The sequence below is a fragment of the Halictus rubicundus genome, chromosome 1 (genome assembly GCF_050948215.1).
Source record: "Halictus rubicundus isolate RS-2024b chromosome 1, iyHalRubi1_principal, whole genome shotgun sequence".
In the NCBI taxonomy this organism is placed as follows: domain Eukaryota; kingdom Metazoa; phylum Arthropoda; class Insecta; order Hymenoptera; family Halictidae; genus Halictus; species Halictus rubicundus.
The window spans coordinates 27,305,735-27,328,095 of NC_135149.1; the positions used below are offsets into that span (position 1 = coordinate 27,305,735).

At 39.0% G+C, this 22,361-nt stretch overlaps 2 protein-coding genes across 3 annotated transcripts in view; both read right to left on the reverse strand.

The window, feature by feature from the left end:
• Positions 1-252: 252 nt before the first annotated feature.
• LOC143359698 (large ribosomal subunit protein eL22) lies at positions 253-1,550 on the reverse strand. The gene is made up of 4 exons (XM_076797835.1): positions 1,440-1,550; positions 1,034-1,174; positions 747-868; positions 253-478 (listed from the first exon to the last, which is right to left on the reverse strand). The coding sequence occupies exons 1-4, from the start codon at positions 1,446-1,448 to the stop codon at positions 331-333; spliced, it is 420 nt and encodes a 139-aa protein (XP_076653950.1). The 5' UTR covers positions 1,449-1,550; the 3' UTR covers positions 253-330.
• A 669-nt stretch (positions 1,551-2,219) lies between these two features.
• Positions 2,220-22,361, reverse strand: part of Nsyb (neuronal Synaptobrevin) — a 45,010-nt gene continuing 24,868 nt past the window's right edge. The window contains exons 4-6 of one of the 2 annotated variants that reach the window (XM_076798167.1): positions 21,436-21,487; positions 18,124-18,182; positions 10,289-11,789 (exon numbers count right to left, since the gene is read on the reverse strand). In XM_076798167.1, the coding sequence (XP_076654282.1) occupies positions 18,169-18,182; positions 21,436-21,487 (66 nt within the window). In that variant the 3' untranslated portion in view covers positions 10,289-11,789; positions 18,124-18,168. Of the gene's footprint in view, positions 5,228-10,288; positions 11,790-18,123; positions 18,183-21,435; positions 21,488-22,361 lie in introns of those variants that run through there. The other variant, XM_076798159.1, reaches the window with a different exon arrangement.

The window sequence follows — 22,361 nt, forward strand, 5'->3', positions numbered from 1 at the left end:
CCTTTGTGCTCGTAAGGGGGACCAGAGATGCATTCATAATGATAAATTTGGCACTATTTTTTTCGTATTATTGCAAAACATTCTGTTTATCGTAATTATTTTCGTACCTAACTTTTTTAATTGATACTTGAATGAAACGAGATCCGTTCGATGATCGCCAACCGATGGGTTAGGAAATGTTTCTGCTACTCATGCGATGCTGAACTAATATTAATAAGCTCTAAGGGTAAACAAATAATAGGAAAGCGTACATTTTAAATATTCTTCATTATTTATTAATAGAAATATGTACAGATGTTTCTGTAAATTCGCATGGAATAAAAGCAATGTTTATTCTGCATCTTCTTCGTCATCATCTTCCTGGCTGTTGATCTGGAAGTACCTCAGTTCGTACGTTTCTTTGTCTTCAGACACTACACGAAGCCAGTCACGCAGCTTGTTCTTCTTCAGATACTTTTTCGTCAAGTATTTAAGATACCTATGGACACACGTCAATCAAATCAGTGCAAATATCGGTAATCTTGTAGAGGGTAATTTTAATCCGGCTTTATCATTACATTGTAAACAAGCGTTGCTTTTCAAACAATTGGACTCGTACTGTATTTTACCATAATTCTGAGATAAAGTATTTTTGTTTATACCATTAAATTGATAAAAACTGTTACATCTATTTTCAGATTCTGGAGAAAGCGGTAAAATACAGTATGCGCCAATTTTGAATCCTTGAAGAACACGCCGATACCCACCGCTTGGAGAAGTCGATGTCACTGTTAACGGACAGCTTCATCTTGTCGCGTTCCAATGTGATATTGTTACCAAAGTTGTTCGTTTTACCTCCAACCTTGATTCTTTCCTGCAGGTATTTCTCCTGGAACAATAAGTAACATTAGACACAGTGGATCAGGTTTATCATGAGGTTTTTTTTAGGTTAGGTTGTTGCAGTCAACCAAGAAGGTAATGCAAGAAAATCTCAATGTACATAAACAGTTGATCAATTCAGAGTAACGAGAGTCTGATATTGAAAAGAACTTACAAAATTCGCTACATCCATAATATTGTCCTCTGCAGGATGTGTACAATCGATGGTGAACTTCAGGGACACCTTTTTCTTCTGGCCCTTGCCCCGAAGGGTCTGTTTTTTGGGCGCCGGCCCTTTCGACTTCTTCGCGACAGCCTGAAAAACGAGCAATTCACCATTTTGAAAAGAGATTCGTGAAAAATCTGCCTGTCCGCTGACGGATCCATGTGCAGTCACTGCTGTGATGTTTGCGTCGGCGGTTTATTATCCGTCGAAATCTACGTGATCGTTCGAAAATCATCGACACAAATATATTGGTATTAATCCTCGTGACACGGGGATTCACTTTTTCGTCAAATTTTTAAACAATTTATGCACATTCTGTAAATAATTCGCTTTTATCCGTAGACTGGACACTCACCGGAGGCATGTTTACAAATGGTCGACGACTGAAAGAATCTCTTCACAGGCGGCGCCACGCTCTTCATGGTCGATATCAGGGACGTGATCGGTCACACGAGGGCCCGGGCATTCCGAAAATATTTTTCAGTTGCAATCGGATCGCAGAAAGTTTTAATTTTGCGTAAAGATTACAATATACACTAGCGATTTTATACAGGGTGAGTGATTTTATACAGGTGTTTCTAAAGATACGTAAAATATGGTAAGGACAAAGTTGAATGGTACAATGGGGCTGACACGATGCCATAAAAAAATTTTTGTTTTTATTGCTTCCATATTTTAGTTTCATACGTTTTTTCTGTCCTTGACCTTGAATGACCTTGGAACAATATAGTCACTGCATTCCTAATGAAAGAGACTATCATTGTAGGTGTTTCAAATAGGGTGGTTCCATTTAAAAAGTCAAGGTGACCTTGATATCTCTAAAAAAATGACATAAAAACAAAATTTTCTCCTTACCATATTTTACGTATCTTTAGAAACAACAAAGATATTTGAGGTGCAAACGTTAGGTGACTCACCCTGTACATGGTTTTGAATAGACTCGCATTAATGGATATTTTACTGTTTGAGAAATTGCGAATATTTGTTAATTAACCTCTTTAAAGACTGATACGATTGTCTATGTACTTTTTCGATGATCTATCTTCTACTTTAAAGTCGACATTTCGTTAGAGGCGACATTTTGATCGTTCGGCAACGTTTGGGAATGGATTAGGGTCAGTAACGGACGAGTTGGTGTCTTCTCCATAATTGTATTTATTTAAGGCTAATATACAGTAACGTCTAAGACATAATCATCTCCTAGATGAACAAAGATTCCACAATCAGCGAATCGTATGACGCTCAAACTCAACCAATTATCACGGTTATTATTCGTACCTCGTATTAATTACGATATTAACTGCCTATGTGGTGAAGCCATCTTACGCATAATTATTTTCGTCGTACTTACAAACATCTTAAGTAGTGGGTTTCTTGCTTGTTTTATTTCATCGTTTATTCTGTAATCGATTCGTGGACATAACGGTAAGCGTCTCGGAGAAAAAGGGAAGGTATCTTAGTTTCTGGTAGAAGGGTGCACAGGGTTCACAGAGAGATTTCGTTTAATTGCGCTTTGAGCAAGGACGCATCGAGAGATCGATACCTTCGGTGTGATCCTGAAATCTCGGCAGAGTTTCGATTATTTAACACGAAATAAAATAGCAGAGGCTTCCCCTCCTTCTCTTTCCGTTTCCGTATTTCGAATTTCCAGAATCATCGAATCGACGGGAATCGACCTTCCGCTTCCTCTTTCCCGAGAAGATTAAGTTAATTAGTGTTCTTTTTACATAGATGAAGATAGTATGCGGCAACATGATCTCTCGCTGAACTCGCCAAGATTCTCCCCACGATTCTTCTCGATCGTTCTCTTTCCTTCGTAATTCGCGGGGAACACGCGAGAAACCGAGGCACCGTTCGCGAATTAAATCGAATTAGGCCAGCGATCGATCGAAATCGAAACAGTTGATCACACCCTTGATCGTTAACGATCACCTCGACAGGGCGGAGAAGTTAGTCGAATTTTCGAAATTTCCGGAGAACTGAAACGCGAACGGCTAAGATCTTAGAAGCTCCCGTTTTGTCGATCACAAGTGCTTCAATTGAAACCGATAGAACTATGATACACGGACGATTAAAATGACAGACAAGGGGTGCAAGTTTCAGGGTGCGTTCTTTTCATCTCGTAAACAAAATCTACCCGGAGGGAGTGGGGGGGGGGGGGATAATTCGATAGAGGAACAACGAGAATCTACGTAAGTCCCGTTCGTATTATCCTTTGAAAAGAGGGGCTGAAACGTGAGGTAGCGAAGTCCACGTGCTAGCCAACCGTGCAGATTTGCTAATTACAGGCTACACCTAAATTCTCGCGAAAATAGGGGGTGAGATCACTCGAACAGAGGATATTCCACGTGGAAATGATCCAACAACGGCAACAATAATCAGATATCCCGCGCGAGCCATGTATACAATCGGTGGATAATAAGAAACAATTTTATCTAACAATCTCTCTCTCTCTCCCTCTTTCTCTCTCTCAATTTTTTCGCCTTTTTCTATCCTCCTCTTCCCTGTGTTCTGCTTCTCTCTAGATTGTTATTTATATGTCACATTATTTATATATATATAATTTATATATATATATGCATAGTTTAATCTTACATCGACAATTCGTAGTAATTTATGTACATGTACACGTGTGCGTCCGTGGACGCACAGGTACGCCCTCGAACGGACAAGTTTCCTAAATTCATCTCTCTCGTGCTCTCTCTCTCTCTCTCTCTCTTTCGCTCTCCCGATCGTCTCTCCTAACTAGGGATACACGGCGTCGAGGATCACGCTCGTAGATCGTCTTTATTCTACCGTTGGATCGAAACAAACGTCTCGGAGGGCTCGGACGCCCTGTTTAATGATCGACACGGACCGGAAGCGACAGACTGTCTCCTTCTGAGGACCCCTTCCGCCGAGAAACTGAACGATCACAGATCTAACGGGTCTGACAGACTCGATCTAACCGATTCAACAACGAAAATGTCGGTCGAATCAAGATTTTCGTAAAACGACTTCACAAAGGAAAGAGACTAGGGTCCAGCGAGTTAGACAGGTAGATGTTCCGTAGATCTTGGTAGATCTCCGCGTGATTCGGCGCGTATATGGACAGTGAGAAGCTTCGGTGATTGATCTGTTTATACTATTAATTATATTCACAAGTTCGGTACTCTTTTCTTTGCAGTTGATCATCGCGAAAGACGTTCCTCAGCCACGAAGAGGTCCCGGAGTCACAGGAATCCAATTACCGCGTCTGCTGCTCAAAGGAACTGGCTCTTACTCCCTGTTTAAGGCTCTGAATCACCCTAAGACAGGACCTGGATCATGGTAGCTCTTGCTAGATCCTCAGAGATTCTCAGAGATCCTCGGAGATCCCGGACGAGCCGATGATCCACCGATCCTGTTTCGGTTCTCGATGCTTCAACGCTTCGTTCCGTCGACCTAAGACAGGATCCGGACCACGGTAGCTCTCGCTAGACCTCGAAAGATCCTGAAGAATCGTCGCAATCGTATCAATGATCACCGCGATCCTGTTTCGATTACTAATGCTGAATTATCTTATTCCATCGACCTAAGACAGGATCTGGGTCACGATACCTCTTGCTGAATCTTCAAAGATCTTGAAGTATCCTCGCAAAGGGATCAATGATCGCCGCGATCCTGTTTTGGTTCTCAATGCTTAAACGTTTTACTCGACACTCGATTTTCTTCGAAGAATCTTGTGTATGTGTACGTGTGTATGCGCGCGTGTGTATGTGTGTGTTTTGTTCGTGTGATCGAAAAGAGACCTATTAGTTTGCAGGATTAATTGGGGATAGACGCTGTCGTCAGCGGCCGCCGTTTTGTTCGGTTGAAGTTCTTTTTCTCTGTATTTTCTCTTGATATCTCTCTCTCTCTCTTTCTCTGTTTTGTTTCGTGTGTGATTATTCGCTTAAGTTTACTTGGAAAATTTGTATTGCGACCACGGTGGAGCCGTTTACAGCACGCTCGGCACGTTCAGGTTGTTGTTGACCAGCGCTGCACCAGGAGTTTGGTTAGGGTTTGCTGCACCATTTGTGCCAGGTGGAGCAGCTGCAGGGGGTGGCACTTGTCCAGGCACACCTGGCGGTGGATAGGCGTAGGGAGGTGGTGGTGGCGGCCCCGATTCTGGCATGAATTTCGCTGGAAAAGGAAATTTTCAAACGTTAATCCCGATCGAACGAGACCGACTTGTTCGAGTCAAATCAATTGTCTCAAATTGGTGGACAAGACAAAGCGAACTTGCAAAGATCTTTCGTCTCAGGCACCCCAACAATGTTTAACGAGAACATGAAAACTCGTGCATTTGTGTGGGTTTATGTAAGAATGCAGTGGGTGAGCAAATTACATCGACGTCTCTTTTTTGTAGTTAATTATTTCTTTATGAAACTTCCACCGTCACGTTCGTTATATTTTTCCGGTTAAAATGAGTCCAAACACGACCCATCTTTAACGAGTATTGTCTTGTTTAATTCACGATTCAGTAGAGCCTCTATTATCCGAACCGGTGGTATTTGAATTCGCCAGTATCCGAATGACGAACAGTTCGATATAAAGCGATCCATATGCAACACGGTCGCTCTATAAATCAGTAACATAATAATTAGTAATAATCAAGAATAAATAAGTAAACCCAGCTTGAATGACGCTTTCTTAAAAAATTCTTGCGAACTCTTTGGTCAACTCAATCTGTAAAAATTTGTAAAATTGTAAGTTTGAAAAGGAAATGAACGAAAGTCGACAGAAATATCTGATAAAATGGCATTCATGATTTCTGCAGTTTCGACGGTTCCATAAACCTTTTCCGTCGCTGAAAAGAAGCAAACAATTTCGCTAAACCTTGTCCACCGGGTGTAAACGCTGTTCCCTCTCTATAGCGCACGATCTGGGACCGATCATGCGACTATAGAGAGCGGTGACCGAGATTCTGCGATCGTCTCGTTGGCTGGCGACTCGGTCTCACTTTGTGTCCTCTCGTTTCATTTAGGAGCAATGATTTTCATCAATTCTTCGACAACGGAAGCGGATGATTGTTTGGGAAAAGTGTGCGGGATCACGTGGAAGCTGATTTTGCACAAAACATTTGCCGTTCGAACGAGATTGTAACAATTCTGATAAATAGACTGCGGACTTTATGCGTTAAGAATGATTAGGCGAGACCGAAAACTGTGAGGACATTAGGAGGCTTTACAAACAATTCCTATAAAAATGATTAAAAGAGTTTCGTATTGTTTCATCACTTGAGATTAACTTCGAGGATTTTTGTTTTGCACAAAGATCCACAGTCTACCGATAAATATTCGGACGAGTACAGATTTCTGTAATTAGCAAGTTAGTGGAGCTAAGAGAGAGAATAGGATTTTTTCGAGTTTCAGTTCGAATTTGGTCGACTGGCGAGAATCTCGAGCTCTCGAATCGAAAAGAAAAACTGTAGCGAGGGAGGAGTTATGTATCTGTCTGCTTATTGGCGATCGATGAGGGTGTCGAACGTGTGTCGAATAAAGGGAACCGCTCTTTGATACGTCTCCGACTAATTAACACGCTTCTCTAACGTTTAGAGGCTCTTTCGGAGACTGTCCTTTCATAAATTCAAAGAATCGTTTATTCATCAGGGGGGAGAAAGGGGAGTGTATTTCGGTTGGATCGAGCAAAATTAATGGAAAAAAAAAGTATGATCTGGTGTTCTTACCTATTCGCATCAAGTATACATTAGGTTCTAAATGGATCCTCTTCTGCGTGGGCGTGAAGAAGCGTTTCGTTTCGCAGGGTCGAAACGATCGAACCCTCTTTTCGATACTTTTCCCGGCCACGATCGTGATCAAGATGAGTTTCGCTCAGTTTCACTTCGCTCGGCGATATTTTCCAACGATTAACCCTCGCGCACCGGTCGAATCAATAATTAAAAGCGAATCCTGTTTTTATAATTCTACTCGTTAACCGTGTCTTTAATTGATTAACACGCTCGCCAGCAGAATTTTCAAATAATTTAATAGAAGAAAGTTATTATGAACATTATGCTCTATAAATCTTGATAACGTTCATTTGGTTATCTTTATGAGTAAGACTGATGCAATAGTTAATGGTGCAGGAGGGTTAAAAGAAAAATTGATCGAAGACTTAGCGTACGCGATTGATGATCTTTCTGTCTTTCGTTTTCCATCGTTTCACGCCATTGTTGTGGGATTCTTTCGTTTTTCTGACTACGCACTGGAATTTTTATTCGACACTGTACAATGTTTGAAAGCGGTATAATTATGATCATAATCGTCGTTAATAGTTAACGCCTCGACGGTCAAAATGGTATCGCATAACGTACAGAGCGGTTTGAAATAATTCGTACAACGCTGTTCGATCGTCGCGAACACTATAGTTCTCGGATGCTCGAGAAGACATCACCGCCCTATTTATTTTTGCAAATGATCAACAATGCTTTCCATTTATTATTTCTCCTTTATTCGTTAACAACTCTTGCGCCCCCTTCTTCGCCCTTCACATAATTCCGCGACTTAGCGATCGAGATTTTTACGTCATATTTTGTTCCTCTGCAAAGAATAAAATATTTAAATTGTAAAGAACCTCGGTTCATTCTGATTGAGATTATTATAGCCCACTAAGAAATTGAAAGATAATTTTGTTCGAGATTAAGGAAGATTTTATTTCCATTCGTTCCTTTGTGAATAACGAGAACTTATTCGATTTATTCCGATAGAGATTATAATTCATCAAAGAGTTGAACGATCATTTCAAATTCGTTTCGTCTTGAACAAAATAATATTTAAATCGCGAAGAAAATGCTGCAAGGATTTTTTAATCGATTTCAGAGTCACCAACTGATTTTAAAGTTCCATTTTGCAATCGGCAAATGTTGCCAACAGTTCACTGTTGTGCTAACCAAGATTAATTAAAATTCCTTTCAGCGATTAATTTTCGTTGGATCGTTCGATTAACGCGCACGAAGAAGGGGACTCGATAAATGCTCGAACACATGCTCCAGAGGACTATCGACGAGGACATAAGCAAACGAAACGAATCGAAAGGAAACTCATCGACGACTTCCTCCATTTGCCTGAAAAGTCACGGTGTTTGAACATCTATCTCGTTTAAATCGGATCCGTGTTCGATGGGCGATGAGAAACTCCGGGGACACGGTATCAACCGTGGAATCATGCGCGGGACCCCGTCGGCGAATAATAAACAATCTTGCAGCATCCATCCCGTACAATAAAATCATTAACAATCGCTGAACTCAACCCCCGAGATCAGCAAAAACATCACTCCTTCGCTCGCGATGAAACTAGTATTTCACTGTCCAGAGGAAATTACAGACTTTTCTTAATTAATTCTGCAAAACAGGAGTTAACGTTAATAAGTCTCATTAGAAAAATTAAAGAAAATAGTACGGTAATATATACGGTATAATTCTATTTATTGTTATGATGAAATCCGCAGTCTAGTAACGCTGTTGAATAATATTAATATCTGAAAGACTGCGTATCACAATGAAATTTCATTTTACAAACGAAAAATTCGATTTCTGATTCTCGTGGCTCGGATTCTGCAAGATTTTTAAACCTCCCCCAAGATCCCGCGCTCGATCTCGATCCCGAAGATCGCGATCGGCTTGTCCACGCCTCTTAATCACTCCCCGCGCTATTATTATCGTTATTGTTGTTATTATTATCGCAATTATTCTTATTCACGTTATAATTAGAATCTTGATCGTCTTCATCGTCACCGTTATCATTAGTATTATTAATATTATTAACATGTATACATAACATCTGGAGATTATTCTTCAAGCCTTAAAACGAACCTATATATACGCCCTAGGGCGTCTCTCTCTCTCTCACACGCTCTCACTCTCTCACTCTTTCACTCTCTCTCTCTCTCTCCCCCTCTTTCTCTCCTCCGATTTCATTCCCGTTCTTTGCTCGTAACATATTTTTTTCCTTATATTTCTCCATGTATTTCCCATAGATATTCTTCACGGTTTTCCATGCTCCCGTGTCCTTTTACGAGAGTGTTCGTCGCACAGGTTCGCTGAAAGATCGTTTTTCGTTTTCGACGAGGGCAGACCGAGGCTAAGTTTTGGTTTTTCCTTAAATATTCCTTTTCTATTTTCGTCGACCAAATGGAAGGAATAAAGGATGACTCTCTCACTCTCATTCTCTCTCTCTCTCTCTCTCTCTCTCTCTCTCTCTCTCTCCCACTCTTTCTCTCGTTCACACTTGTTATCTCGCGTTCTTTCTCCTCGAGTTGAATCAGTTTAATCGGCGTTTGTTGGTCGTAATCGAGCGAACGTGAAGGAGAAAATGATATTATTTACAGCACGAGATGCACGCGTTCGCTGTAGACGCGAGGGATCGCGTGATCCAGGGATCCAGAAGCGATCTAGAAGCGTAGACGCTTTACCGATTCTTCGTTATTTCCCCTTGTGCTTAATTGAGTTAGTTCCGAGTGTCGGTATCTTCTTCTTTTGTTCGGAGGGAAGGTCAACTGATTGATTTAGTGAATTTGTTTGCACGAAAATTGCACTGCTCATAGATCTCGAAACTTTCTCACAAAAAGATTTTAATAATCCTAGATCCTGGAGCTCCCTCATCTAGAAACTTCTGTGATCACAGATCCTGAGGATTCATTATCCAAGTAATCGCTGAGATTATAGATCCTGAAGCCTCCTTATCTAACAATTACAGCGACCATAGATCTTGAAGCTTGCTCATAAAAAGATTTTAATAATCCTGGATGCTGGAGCTCCCTTATCTAGAAACTTCTGTGATCACAGATCCTGAGGATTCATTATCCAAGTAATCGCTGAGATTATAGATCCTGAAGCCTCCTTATCTAACAATTACAGCGACCATAGATCTTGAAGCTTGCTCATAAAAAGATTTTAATAATTCTGGATCCTGGAGCTCCTTTATCTAGAAACTTCTGTGATCACAGATCCCGAGGATTCATTGTCTAAATAGTCACTGAGATTATAGATCCTGAAGCCTCCTGATGTAAAAAATGCAGTGATCACAGATCTTCAAGCTTTTTCATAAACAAATCTTAACAATCCTGGATCCTGTAGCTCCCTTATCTAGAAACTTCTGTGATCATAGATCCTGAGGCTTCATTATCCAAATAATCGCTGAGATTATAGATCCTGAAGCCTCGTTATCTAAAAATTGCAGTGACCATAGATCTTGAAGCTTGCCCCATAAAAAGCTTTTAATAATCCTGGATCCTGGAGCTCCCTTATCTAAAAACTTCTGTGATCTTCATTATAGATCCGGAAGCCTCTTTATCTAAAAATTGCAGTGACCTTGAAGCTTTCCCATAAAAAAATTTCAAAATTGCAATGCTTCCACGTCCTCAATCTACAATCCATCGAAGTTCCATTAATCGTAGATCCTTTCCTCAAAAAATCGATCTTTCCTCCCCATGAATCACAGAGCACAAAAATTCTCAAACAAAAATCTATCATCTGAAAATCCAACGATCAAACAAAACTATTCCCTCGGTTCTCCCGAAACGGACATCATTTTGTCCTAGGATCCAGCGTGGATCGTCCACATTCCTGGATCACACGGTCCTTGCAGACGCGCGCGCGCGCGCGCGTGCACACGTATTTATAAAGTAAACGTCGATATACATTTATACACGCATTTATTTATATATTCGGCACTTGATTACGGTGGGGAAAGGGGTACAATGAGTAACACCCTACGATACCGGCTCTGCCTTCGTCGAAAAACACGTTTTTTTTCCACCCGGGATCTAGAATCGTTTTTTCTTCACGTACATGTAGATCCTGTGCATCTCTCTTCATCAATTTATCCTCTGTTCTCTTCGTTTTTATCTTACACGCACTGGCAATCGAATTGATTCTTGATTAACAACATCATGGACGAAGGGAGGCAAGGATTTCTCTACCTATTATTATCATCGATCGTTCGTGTACGTCCTCCGGTGCGTCTAGATCCCTCGATCCCGCGTGTACTACTGTTACCGTTGGATCAACAGGGATCTTATCGGACGATCGAGCCCCGAGTCTGTTTTATGGATCATTCCGGCCAGCCTTCGTCCATTCGCGAGAGAAATTCGATCGAGATCCGCTTCTGCTCGAGCCTGGATCGTCGATAAATAGCTCGAACAGCAGTCGGAGCCGCGAAAGGAACCGTGATCGATGCGTCGCCGCCTCATCCTCCTCGATCACTACAACCACGTCTCGCTTGGACCACGATGATCAGCGATCCTTCTTCGGCTTGCTCGGAAAGATCCACCGTCCCGGGATACTTCGTCGATGATCTATAGCTATTTTCGATCCTCCGTTTCCCCTTCGATCTTCCCCAATCTTTCTCCTCTTCTTTTTCTTTTCTCGTCGCTCGATCGTTTATTCTCGTTTATTTTTTCGCGTTTATTGTTTATTAGAACTTCTCTTCTTTTACATTCGGTTCGATCCTCTAATCTTATTTCTCTTTTCTTATCTTTCTATCTATTTCTTTTTCCGTTTGTTCGCCCGGTTCCCTCGTGTAGCTGTCGATGTGGGTCGCTTTATTTATTTGTTGCTCTTTTGTGTGTCTTTTTGCTTTCCAGATTTTTTGGTTTTCCGGTTGTTTGCTTGTTTTTGCTTTCCTTTTCTTTTCTTTTTTTTTTTGTTTGTTTTAGTTTGACTCGCGCGTTCAGTTTTGCGAGTCGCTGCCGCCGGTGGCTCTCGCTGCAAAAGAACAACAACAGCCGAGTTTTGGTACCGTCCCCGTTCGTTTTCGCCGGACCGGTTTCATTTTTTCTTTCGTTTGGCTAGATCTTTTTTCTTTTTTTCTTTTTTTTTTTTTGGTCAATCACCGTCGCTTTTCGATTTTTCGGCTGGCTCGGTCGGCCGATTCGCTTTCTCTCGCGATCGCATGCAGAACCGCGGACTAGATCGTTCGCGGACGAAGATCGAGGATGATCGATCCGTATTGCGAATTTTGTAACTTGTTCGAACGGTCGGACAATTATCAGAAAATTATTCGTTGCACGATGTGTGGCGTACAAAAACAACTTTTTGTGGGTTTTCTAGACATTTTTTAATTTTGTTTCTTAGGAAACTTTTGGTCAATGATTTTCCTGTGGGTACTTAATTCTTTGTATAATATATTCTTCAGTGATAACGAAGAAATTATAGTTTGAGAAAATAGGGTATTTGATTTTTCACGTAATGTATTGCTCGAGTAAAAAAGAGGGAATTATGGTTTAGAAACATTTCCAGCTCCGTTTATGAATTTTTTAAAATACCACATATATAAAATTTTAAAAGACCCACATATAAAAAGATGCTTCACGTTTTAGAAAAAGTTTGAAGATAACATTACAGAGAGAATATAATGAACATACAGAATATAAAAAAACTTAATCTTTATATTTATTTAATACGAAAATAGTTTTTTTTGCGAAGAACCTTTTTACCACATGAAACGCAACATTATGTGTATAAAATTTTATGCATTATTGTGCCTACAATTCACTGCATTTAACAGAGAATTTATTTAAGAGAGAAATAACAAAGAATTAATTTATTTCCATAGAGATTTAATAGGGAAATCAATGCAGATCTTTAAGAAGTACTTTCAACAATATTAAAAAAAAAAAACAGCAAGTAAATGAATAAATAAGGAATTGAACGAACCTACTCATGACTACCATAATGATTAAACAACAGTTTTAATATTCTAGGTCAAAACAGATCCGACAGGACCTCTGCCAGCTGATGGAACGAATAATTTTTCCTACGAAAATCCTCGATCCTGAATCTTCGTCCGCCTCGAAATTTCGCGGATCTACGGTACACGCAGTCACAGAAAATCGCATGCAACCACCAATGATAAAGAACACAGACTACTCATACTATAAATATCGCTATCGATCTACAACACCGATCGTTCAAACTCGAACACAGCTGGGAAAACGTATCTCGTTCGAGACTTCCGACGGCAATTTTCCCACGGGAAATTCTAGATGAATTCCCGGCTAGTTCAACGATTTTTCTTCGGCCGAGCAACCGGAAGTCTCGACTAGAGAGATCCATCAAACTCTCCGGCGATCCATCAAGCCATGCGACCCGCGCGAGCATAAGCTCCGCCTACCGGACATATAACACGGAGGACGCGCGACATGCTTTATCTTAATCGTTCGGCAAGCGAGAGAAAATAAATACGTGGCATGCGATTCAGTGAAGATCGTCCCAGAAATAATTGCCTAGTCGCAGAGACAATATATATTTATTATTATATATTGACCGGTAATTGTATATTATTCTGCAACGGTGTTTGAGTTCCTGGTGGGAGGGCTTGTGGGTGGAGAAGAAGAAGAGACGAAGTTTCATGCTGTATCGAATATGCAGAAAATTCGAGCGTTGCGCGCAGAATTTTGCGTTGTTTCTTATTTTACAAGTAACTCTGGAATTGCTGGTCTCTTTTATTTTGCGATTTCTTGCGTTTAGATTTTGATCTACGGCAATAGCGATATTTATTAGTGAGCTCACTCTTGTTGCTAGATTTTTATGCGAATTTTTAAGAAATTGATTAGGCAGTAAAATGGAATTGTAGAATATTTTTTTTTTTTAAATAATTCGGAAGAGAAAGTGATCCGCAATCGAATTTCTCAAAATTTTATAATTAATTACAATTTATTCTTAAATTATCCTTAAATGTTCTCAATAATTCCTGGGGGCAACAATTAACACGAAAATGTATTAAAATCTACCGAATCATTTGAATGCATAAAGATCCACTGTCTAGTCATCAGTATTTTAGAATGAATTAATGAACACATTTGTTGAAGAAGAATGTGATTTTTCATCTTGAATAAGATAAAGTAGACATTGACCAATTTTTTAATGATTAAAATCAATTTTTCTTTGACATAGGTGAAAACTTCTGCAATTTTCTATGCAATTGATGATTCGATCAATTCTGCGCGCAACGTGCAATGGTTAAGATTTGAAATTAGAACCTGTATGGTATCCTCGAGCTCGAAGGATGTAGAAACGGCAAGTCGAAACCGAAATACTAAATTTTCGTGTTTGTTTAAAAACTTCATGCCTACAAATATGTGCGATATCAACGTGAATTTGTTTCAGAACGATTCATTCTTATTTTACAATTTTATTTACTTGATTTGTATAGAGTAACAAGCCAACTGAATAGCTATAGACAAATTCTGATCAATACTATAATAACAATACAATATCTGGAATTAAGCTTATCTGTTTCCAGTTTTCGATCTGAGCGCAACTCCTTAAATAAATTTTCCCTGTGTTCATTAAACAATAATTCTTTAACAAGACAGAACAGAACAGAATAAACATTCTTTTTTATGTAAAAAACATTTCTAAAGATTTCTTGATCCAGACAAAAAATAAATGAATATTCTCAAGATTTGAAGAGCATTCAAAATTTCTTAATGAAATGAAAATGCAGCCTCAGAGTTGCAGTTGAAAATTGGCGGACGATTTTCCCACGTTATAATTCCGAAGACGACGACAGTGTAGCAGATAGGCAGGCGGTGTCAGTGAAAAGAAATGGTTCGGTTTCGACCGTCCGCCGAGAAGTAGTATAATGGCAGAAAAAAGTATAAAAAGAGATCGGAAATGGTACCAAAGTGCATCAGTAAAAGTTGTAGCTTACCGTACCGAAGAGAACAGTGGAGGGGGGGTGTTTAAACAAAAGCTTATACAGAGACCGACTCTAGTCGATCGGTAACTGTTACTGTTGTTGGTCAAATTTGTTGATGTTGTACTTGTTGTTTCTTTACTGTTGTAAAACGAGAGATATTGGTAAAGCTTGTAGTAGTTGTTGATGTTGTTAAAAATGGTCGGTTGTGCTGGTGTCCATTTCGTGTTTTCATTTCTCGGTGGTGTTTCGGATCGTTCGATTGACATTTTATTTATTTTTTTTTGGTCTATTTTCTATTTCCGTTTCCGTCGCTCTCCCCGTTTATTTATTCGTTTAAAGCGTTCTATTTTGTTTGCGGTTCCGATCGTTACACGCCACGTTCCGTTTCTATCGTATAGCTTTCTATCGGTCTCGTGAACCACCAGAAAATTGAAAACCACCGGCTGGGACTAACTTCGGGGAAGACACACAGGGTAATACCACCAAAAGAGTACAGACAGACACATAACAGTCAATTACGTGGCGGGGAGTGAGTTGTTTGTGTGCTTTCTCGAGAATCTGTTTTCGTCGCGTTGCAAATATTAACTTTCTCTTTGAATTCTTTGAACTACCTAACTTTGGACACCTAACATTCCACTCTCGTTCGAGATCGTCCTACGCTTCTGTTTCGACCATTCTCTATGATCTACATCGATCACTCTTATGTTAGATTCGGAGAAACCTCTTGCTAAATACGCGGCAAAATCGCGAGAGGTTTTGGCGAACTCTAAACGCCGGAATCGAGAAAAATTGTTGTCTCTTAGGAATCACGTTGCATTTAAATAAAATAATCTTCACAATCTTAGATAGAGCAACATTCGTCAACAATAGTCGATTCATCTCAAAACGGTTTCAGCTAAAAAAATGATTTCGTATACAGGGTGTTTCACCTAACTCTTGTTCTTTTATGATAGAAGAAAATTTCAGAGGAAAACAAATTTGTTCAAGGTTATATGTTTTGAGATTTCAAGGTCATCGAAGTTTTTTTAAATGGAATGATATATTTTTATTATTGCCATATGATAGGCAAGGTCAAGACGAATCCAACGACCTGTAATATTATGACCTTCACGTGACCTTGAGTTTGCTATTACCAACGATTCCACACAATACATTGCCACTCCATGGACGCTGGTCTACAACTTGTCGAAGTCATTTCGGGCTTTCAGTGCACCAATGATGCATATTATGTGTATTCAGTTGTCCATGGTCAGAAAAAGTAGCTTCGTCATTAAAGAGAACGTGATAAAAGAAATGTTAATTTCTTTGTATTTGCTGCAATGCCCATGTACAAAAAGCAACACGATTCTCAAAGTCGTTGCCATGAAGCTCCTGATGTAAGGAAATATGGTATGGATGAAAATGGCGTTGCAATATTCCTAAATATTAGACCTTGAAATCTCAAAAAATATAACGTTGAACAAATTTTTTTGCTCCTCTGTACCAACTTATGTTTTCCTCTGAAATTTTCTTCTATCGTAAAAAACAAGCGAGATATTTTGGATGCTCGAGTTAGGTGAAACGCCCTGTGTAGAAATCTTGAAGAGACCAAAACAGACCTTTGCACTTTCGCAATTTTTGTGAATCTGATCAATATAACGGCTTCAAAATTATAATATTTAGCATGGCAATAGAATTATATACGCTTGCAAATCTACGTTATCGACATCACCGCGTGCTTGTGCTGTCATCCAGCGGCTCCGCTCTACGGACCCTTATCCGTTAAAAATGCTTAAAGTCTAAACACGCTAAAGTCTATCTTGAAACACGCATAACGTTTGAACCAGTGAATCCCTCGTATTGAAACTTCGAGTTTCGGCATTCTCTCATCAAGATCTCAAGGATTATATAAAAAAAGGCTAAAAATTGTTGGTCCCAGAAGGTGAAGTTTAACCCCAAAATTAAATGGCAAAACTACCTGCAACATTACGTTCAAATTTAACTAAATCTGGCCGCCTATTTACATTTCAAATTGAATGCCAAAGTAATCATTTCATACGTAACGAAGCGAATGATGTCCGTCCAGTTTTGTGGAAAGTCGTCGAAACAGTCATTACGCTTTAAAATTAAATACCGGCTTAAGATATTGAAATAGTTCGCGCGAACACGTTGCAAACGCAACGGGTGCGATTGCATTGAAAGTTCAACGGTGAGAATTAATTTGGAAAATTGGTTTCCCGTTGATGACTCGTTAAAAGCATCGATTCGCGGCGTTTTAAGCTCTCCGATCCGGCAAAGCCCCTCATTTTGTTGATGTTTGTGGTGTCGCTGTCTGTTGATCGTGTTGCTCTGGGCTCGACGCTGGTCTCACAGCCCGTCGAGGATTCACGAACCACCTTTTGTCTTTTGTCTTCCCCTTTCCTTTCTTTCACAGTATTTTTTTCTCCCTCCCCCTCCCCGCCGCCCCAGCTCTTGTTCGAAACCTTTGTCCTCGCGCGGCACGCGTTCGCGATCGCTAATTGAGCCTCGGGCCAATTAAATCGGTGATTCATGAATATACAACGAGCCACGAAGGACGGGAACGGTTTGTTACGGGGGAATGGAATACAGATAGCGACGTCAAGCCTCGGTCTCGTCAGAATCTTTCTTGGTTCCCAAATTGCAACAACATTTCCGTCATGCTTCAATCTCGGAAACTAATCTCCGTTTAATCCTCGAAACATTCGTAAACGCTTTCGAAATTAATTACGAAAACGCGTTCAAAGTAAAGTCCAACTGAATGTTACCCAAGTTTATATTTTCTCTTTTAAGATTACAGCGCTATAAACGAGTTTGGTACGGTCTTGTCCCGGAAATACCATTTATTTGTTGATCAAAAAATCTGAAAAAATTCCTGGATGTACATCTGGGTGTCGGTGATATTTCAGATTTTTTTTTTGGCGAATTTTCGCATTCGACTGAGCAGAGAGGGACCATGGGAAAAGGCGAAGGGGGTTGAAATTATGCGGAAAGGGCTTCCTGCGAGCAAAGTGCGGATGTTCATTGTTAATGTAATTTTGTTTGACAGTGTCGTCGGCCGTTTCGGAGCGGTCGGATGCAACGATTCGGAAAGATTCTGCCGAAACAGCGAGCAGCTGCGCGGGACGAAGTTCAGGGAACGACGAGTTGTCTGAACGGGGGTGTTTGTGGGTGTTTGGTAATACAGAAACAACGAGAACGGAGATATACACATGTCCGTATACACAGGTACTCGTACACACACGACCTACTAGAATAGAAGAAGGTAAAGGAGCACAGGTGGACAGAGCGGAAATAACGAGAAATAAATATACAGAGAGACAGAGATAGAGACAACAGTAACACGGAAACGGTCGCAGTTTGTGTGTTGCGTTTTTGGTTTTTTTTTTTTTGTTCTACCTTCAGACTCACTCACACACAAATCTCTTCCACCAACCAGCACGTCTACATGATGTTCGCTAGACGGGAAAAGAGAAACACATAGAGTTCACACGTTTAAATTCGATCGGCGAGAAAATGATCGCGATGGCCACGTTTTTGTTTCTTTTTTGTTTTGTTTTGTTTTTTTTTTTTGGTTTGTTATCCACCTCTGTCGTTCAGAGAAATTCGTTGCCGCGAGCTGTCGAGAGCTCGAATTCATTGCGAAGGACTAGAAAAGAGAATCCTTTAATTGCTCCACGCCAATTTCGAACGGAACTTTGCCAGACCTCTGGAGCAACTTTGTTCGACTTCCGGTTTTCGTGGCCGGGCCGCGATTTTTCGGTTAACTCGTGCCCGGGAATTGTGCAACACGGCAATTAGCAGGTCTACAAATTTATACAACGCCCTGCGATTTGTTAATTGCGGTTTCGGGCCTGCAAACTGTTAATGCAATCGACTGCGCTGCCAGGGACGAAATATGCAACTCTGAAAATAGCAGTTCTATTGTTGGAGTCGAGGAGTTGTTTTCTCTTGAACCGTGGCTCGAAACAATATTTATTTGGGAAAACACCTTGGAGGAAATTGTTTCGTTTTCGAAGCAATTTGAGTGAAATCTAGTTGCCAGTAATAGTGCAGTATCAAGTGGAAATAACGAAATATTTATTTTATACTTGGTTACTCTTCACTCCTTATCTCTTTCCCTCGGTTCACAGTCAAATAAAATTGAACAGAGTGAATAGAATGAAAAATAAAATAAAAGGACTGCGTGGCAAATCTAGAAATTGTATGGATTGAAATTTTTTTCCAAAGAATTGATCATCCCTATTGTAATAGCTTACAATCTAATAACTTCATCCCTAAATTTTCAACTTTCTTACTAATATTTTCGGCAAAAATGAAAAACAGTAAGGACTCCGTTGGAAATCTGGTAATTGCACGGATTAAACTTTAATTTCAGAAAATTCAAGTTTAAGGGTTGATGATTCCTCGAATAATTTCAGTTTCCTTATTTCCCGTGTCACGTTTGTCTATTTGCACGACGGCTCCAGAAATCTGGGAAATCTCGTTGATAAAATTGGCGTTAAAATGCTTCCAGTTTTCGTCGAATAAATTCGATTCGATGTCAAAATTCTTGGAAGTCACGTCGTCGAGAAGAACGATTCGAGATATAAAGTGAACGCTTCTCTGTGGACGAAACCGTTCCCGGATATTATGTGTATATATATAGATACGGCCGAGGAATTCCCGGGGAATTCTCGAGGAAATTTCCGGGGGAATTCCACGAGCACCTATCGAATTTTATCGGCGATATTTCTGCCGTGAAGTTCGATTGCCCGTTGCGTCGTGTGAACACAGTCTGTCGGTCGTGGAGACCTTCTCTTTGCACGGAAATGCAGACTGACAGTGACAGTGGGCTTGAACGATCGATTCATGGTATTCGGAAAATTTTCAATCCCATCCGCACGAAGATAAAATTCCCATTCCGAAATTCGATGTTTGCCAATTTGTCCTGGTGTTACTGTCAAAATACGATTTTTTTGCCTTGACAGAAAATTTTCAATCCCATCGACACACAGACAAAACACATTTCATATTTGCCAATTTTTCTTTGTAGTATCACAAAAATAAAAATAATTTTTCTGTGGCATTCGGAAAATTTTCGATCCCATCGTCACACATATAAACTTAAAACACATTTCAGATTTGTCAATTATTCTTTGTAGTATCACAAAAATAAAAATAATTTTTCTGTGGCATTCGGAAAATTTTCGATCCCATCGTCACACATATAAACTTAAAACACATTTCAGATTTGACAATTTTTCTTTGTAGTATCACAAAAATAAAAATAATTTTTCTGTGGCATTCGGAAAATTTTCGATCCCATCGTCACACATATAAACTTAAAACACATTTCAGATTTGACAATTTTTCTTTGTAGTATCACTAAATTAAAAATAATTTTTCTATGGCATCCGGAAAATTTTCTACCCCATCGACACAAAAATAAACTTAAAACGCATTTCAGATTTGCCAATTTGTCTTTGTAGTATCGCCAAACTAAAAATAATTTTTCTATGGCGTTCGGAAAATTTTCAATCCTATCGTCACACATAAACTTAAAACACATTTCAGATTTGTCAATTATTCTTTGTAGTATCACCAAAATAAAAATAATTTTTCTGTGGCATTCGGAAAATTTTCGATCCCATCGTCACACATATAAACTTAAAACACATTTCAGATTTGACAATTTTTCTTTGTAGTATCACTAAATTAAAAATAATTTTTCTATGGCATCCGGAAAATTTTCTACCCCATCGACACAAAAATAAACTTAAAATGCATTTCAGATTTGCCAATTTGTCTTTGTAGTATCGCCAAACTAAAAATAATTTTTCTGTGGCATTCGGAAAATTTTCAAACCCATCGACACAAAAATAAACTTAAAACGCATTTCAGATTTTCCAACTTTTCTTTGTAGTATCGCCAAACTAAAAATAATTTTTCTATGGCATGCGGAAAATTTTCAATCCCGTCACAGATAAACTTAAAACACATTTCAAATTTGGCAATTTTTTCTTTGTAGTATCGCCAAACTAAAAATAATTTTTCTGTGGCATTCGGAAAATTTTCAATCCCATCGACACAAAAATAAACATAAAACACATTTCAAATTTGGCAATTTTTTCTTTGTAGTATCGCCAAACTAAAAATAATTTTTCTATGGCATCTGGAAAATTTCGAATCCCATCGTCATAAAAATAAACTCAAAACACATTTCAGATTTGTCAATTTTTCTTTGTAGTATCACCAAAATAAAAATAATTTTTCTATGGCATTCGGAAAATTTTCAATCACATCGACACAAAGATCAAATTTGCATTTCGAAAAACACCTTACGTTTACCAATTTTTTTCACGCTATCGGCAAATTGAGAACAATTTCTTTTCATGGGATTTGGAAAATTTTTGATCAGGTACAAAAATATAATTCGTATTTTGAAACACACTTTGCAGTTACTAATTTATCTTGACGTTAATATCAAATTGATAACAATATTTTTAATACAAACGTACAAAGTACAAGCCACCAGTGGCTCATGGAGATTGATTTCCTTTTTGGAATGATCGTAGATCTTTCTAGAGATCTAAAATTGTGAATTCTGAATCGATCGCTCGATAATCGTGGCGTGGGTGTCATCGACGAAATGACACAGGACACTCAGAGACAATTACAGTGGCGGTGTATTAGTTTTCTCAAAGTGCGTCTACACCTCTGGTTACTTACCGACGATAATGGCCAAAATGACGAGTGCGATGACGCCCATGATGATCATCATCTACGAAACAAAGAAAACCAAGTTGTTCTTGTCAGTTGTTCAACAAACAAAATTCGAATACACAGTAAAAATGTAATAAAAACCATAGATCAATCGTGAAACTTAATGTTTTTTTCGATATTATTTGTTGTACACAATTTTCGTTTATTTATCATTGATCAGAACGGACGAAAAAACTAATTCTTTCAGCTGTCGATAGCAAGTGTACATATTGGAACAGATATTTTCCATTAAACCTTAAAATCAATTATTGGATTCCCGTGTTTAATATCAAACACATAAAAATAGTAGATCAAATATTCTATAAAACGCAATTCCACTTTTATTTATAATCCGTAGGAAGATCAAATACTCCATGGAGTAAAATTCCATTCATTCCGAATTTTTTCAAAGCGAAAATTTTCCAATAATTAAATGTACAGAGAAATATTTTTATACGACCGTAAAATCAATTGTTACTCGTTTCATCGATGTAATATCAAATATGTAAAAAAAGTACAACACTATAAAATAGTCTACGATTCGAGACACTGTTTAAAATTGACCAAGATGTTTTAATTAACAAGTTTGCCGCAAAGTTTCTCAGGAAAATATTTCTATAACTTCACGAGTTGTAAAAGAAAAAATCGGAAATTCTAGTGTTAAGAATAGAAATAAATGTTTATGTAAGTCTTGATCTAAGCCCAATCCTTGGGACCATGCTGTGACATAGATCGTGTAGGGCTACTATTTTCTCGTGAAATCAAGACTTTACTGTAGTCCTTACATCTCACAATACAGACATAAAAATATGCCTACAAAATAATAATTGCACAGAAATCCGCGTTACTATACTAATAATACTATACTAACTGGTACTAATAGTATTATCCCA

Coding starts and splice junctions, on each gene's coding strand:
- LOC143359698 (XM_076797835.1), bottom strand. Junction 869..1,033: donor TTATGGATGTAGCGAATTTT/GTAAGTTCTTTT, acceptor TTATTGTTCCAG/GAGAAATACCTGCAGGAAAG. Junction 479..746: donor GACATCGACTTCTCCAAGCG/GTGGGTATCGGC, acceptor GTGTGTCCATAG/GTATCTTAAATACTTGACGA.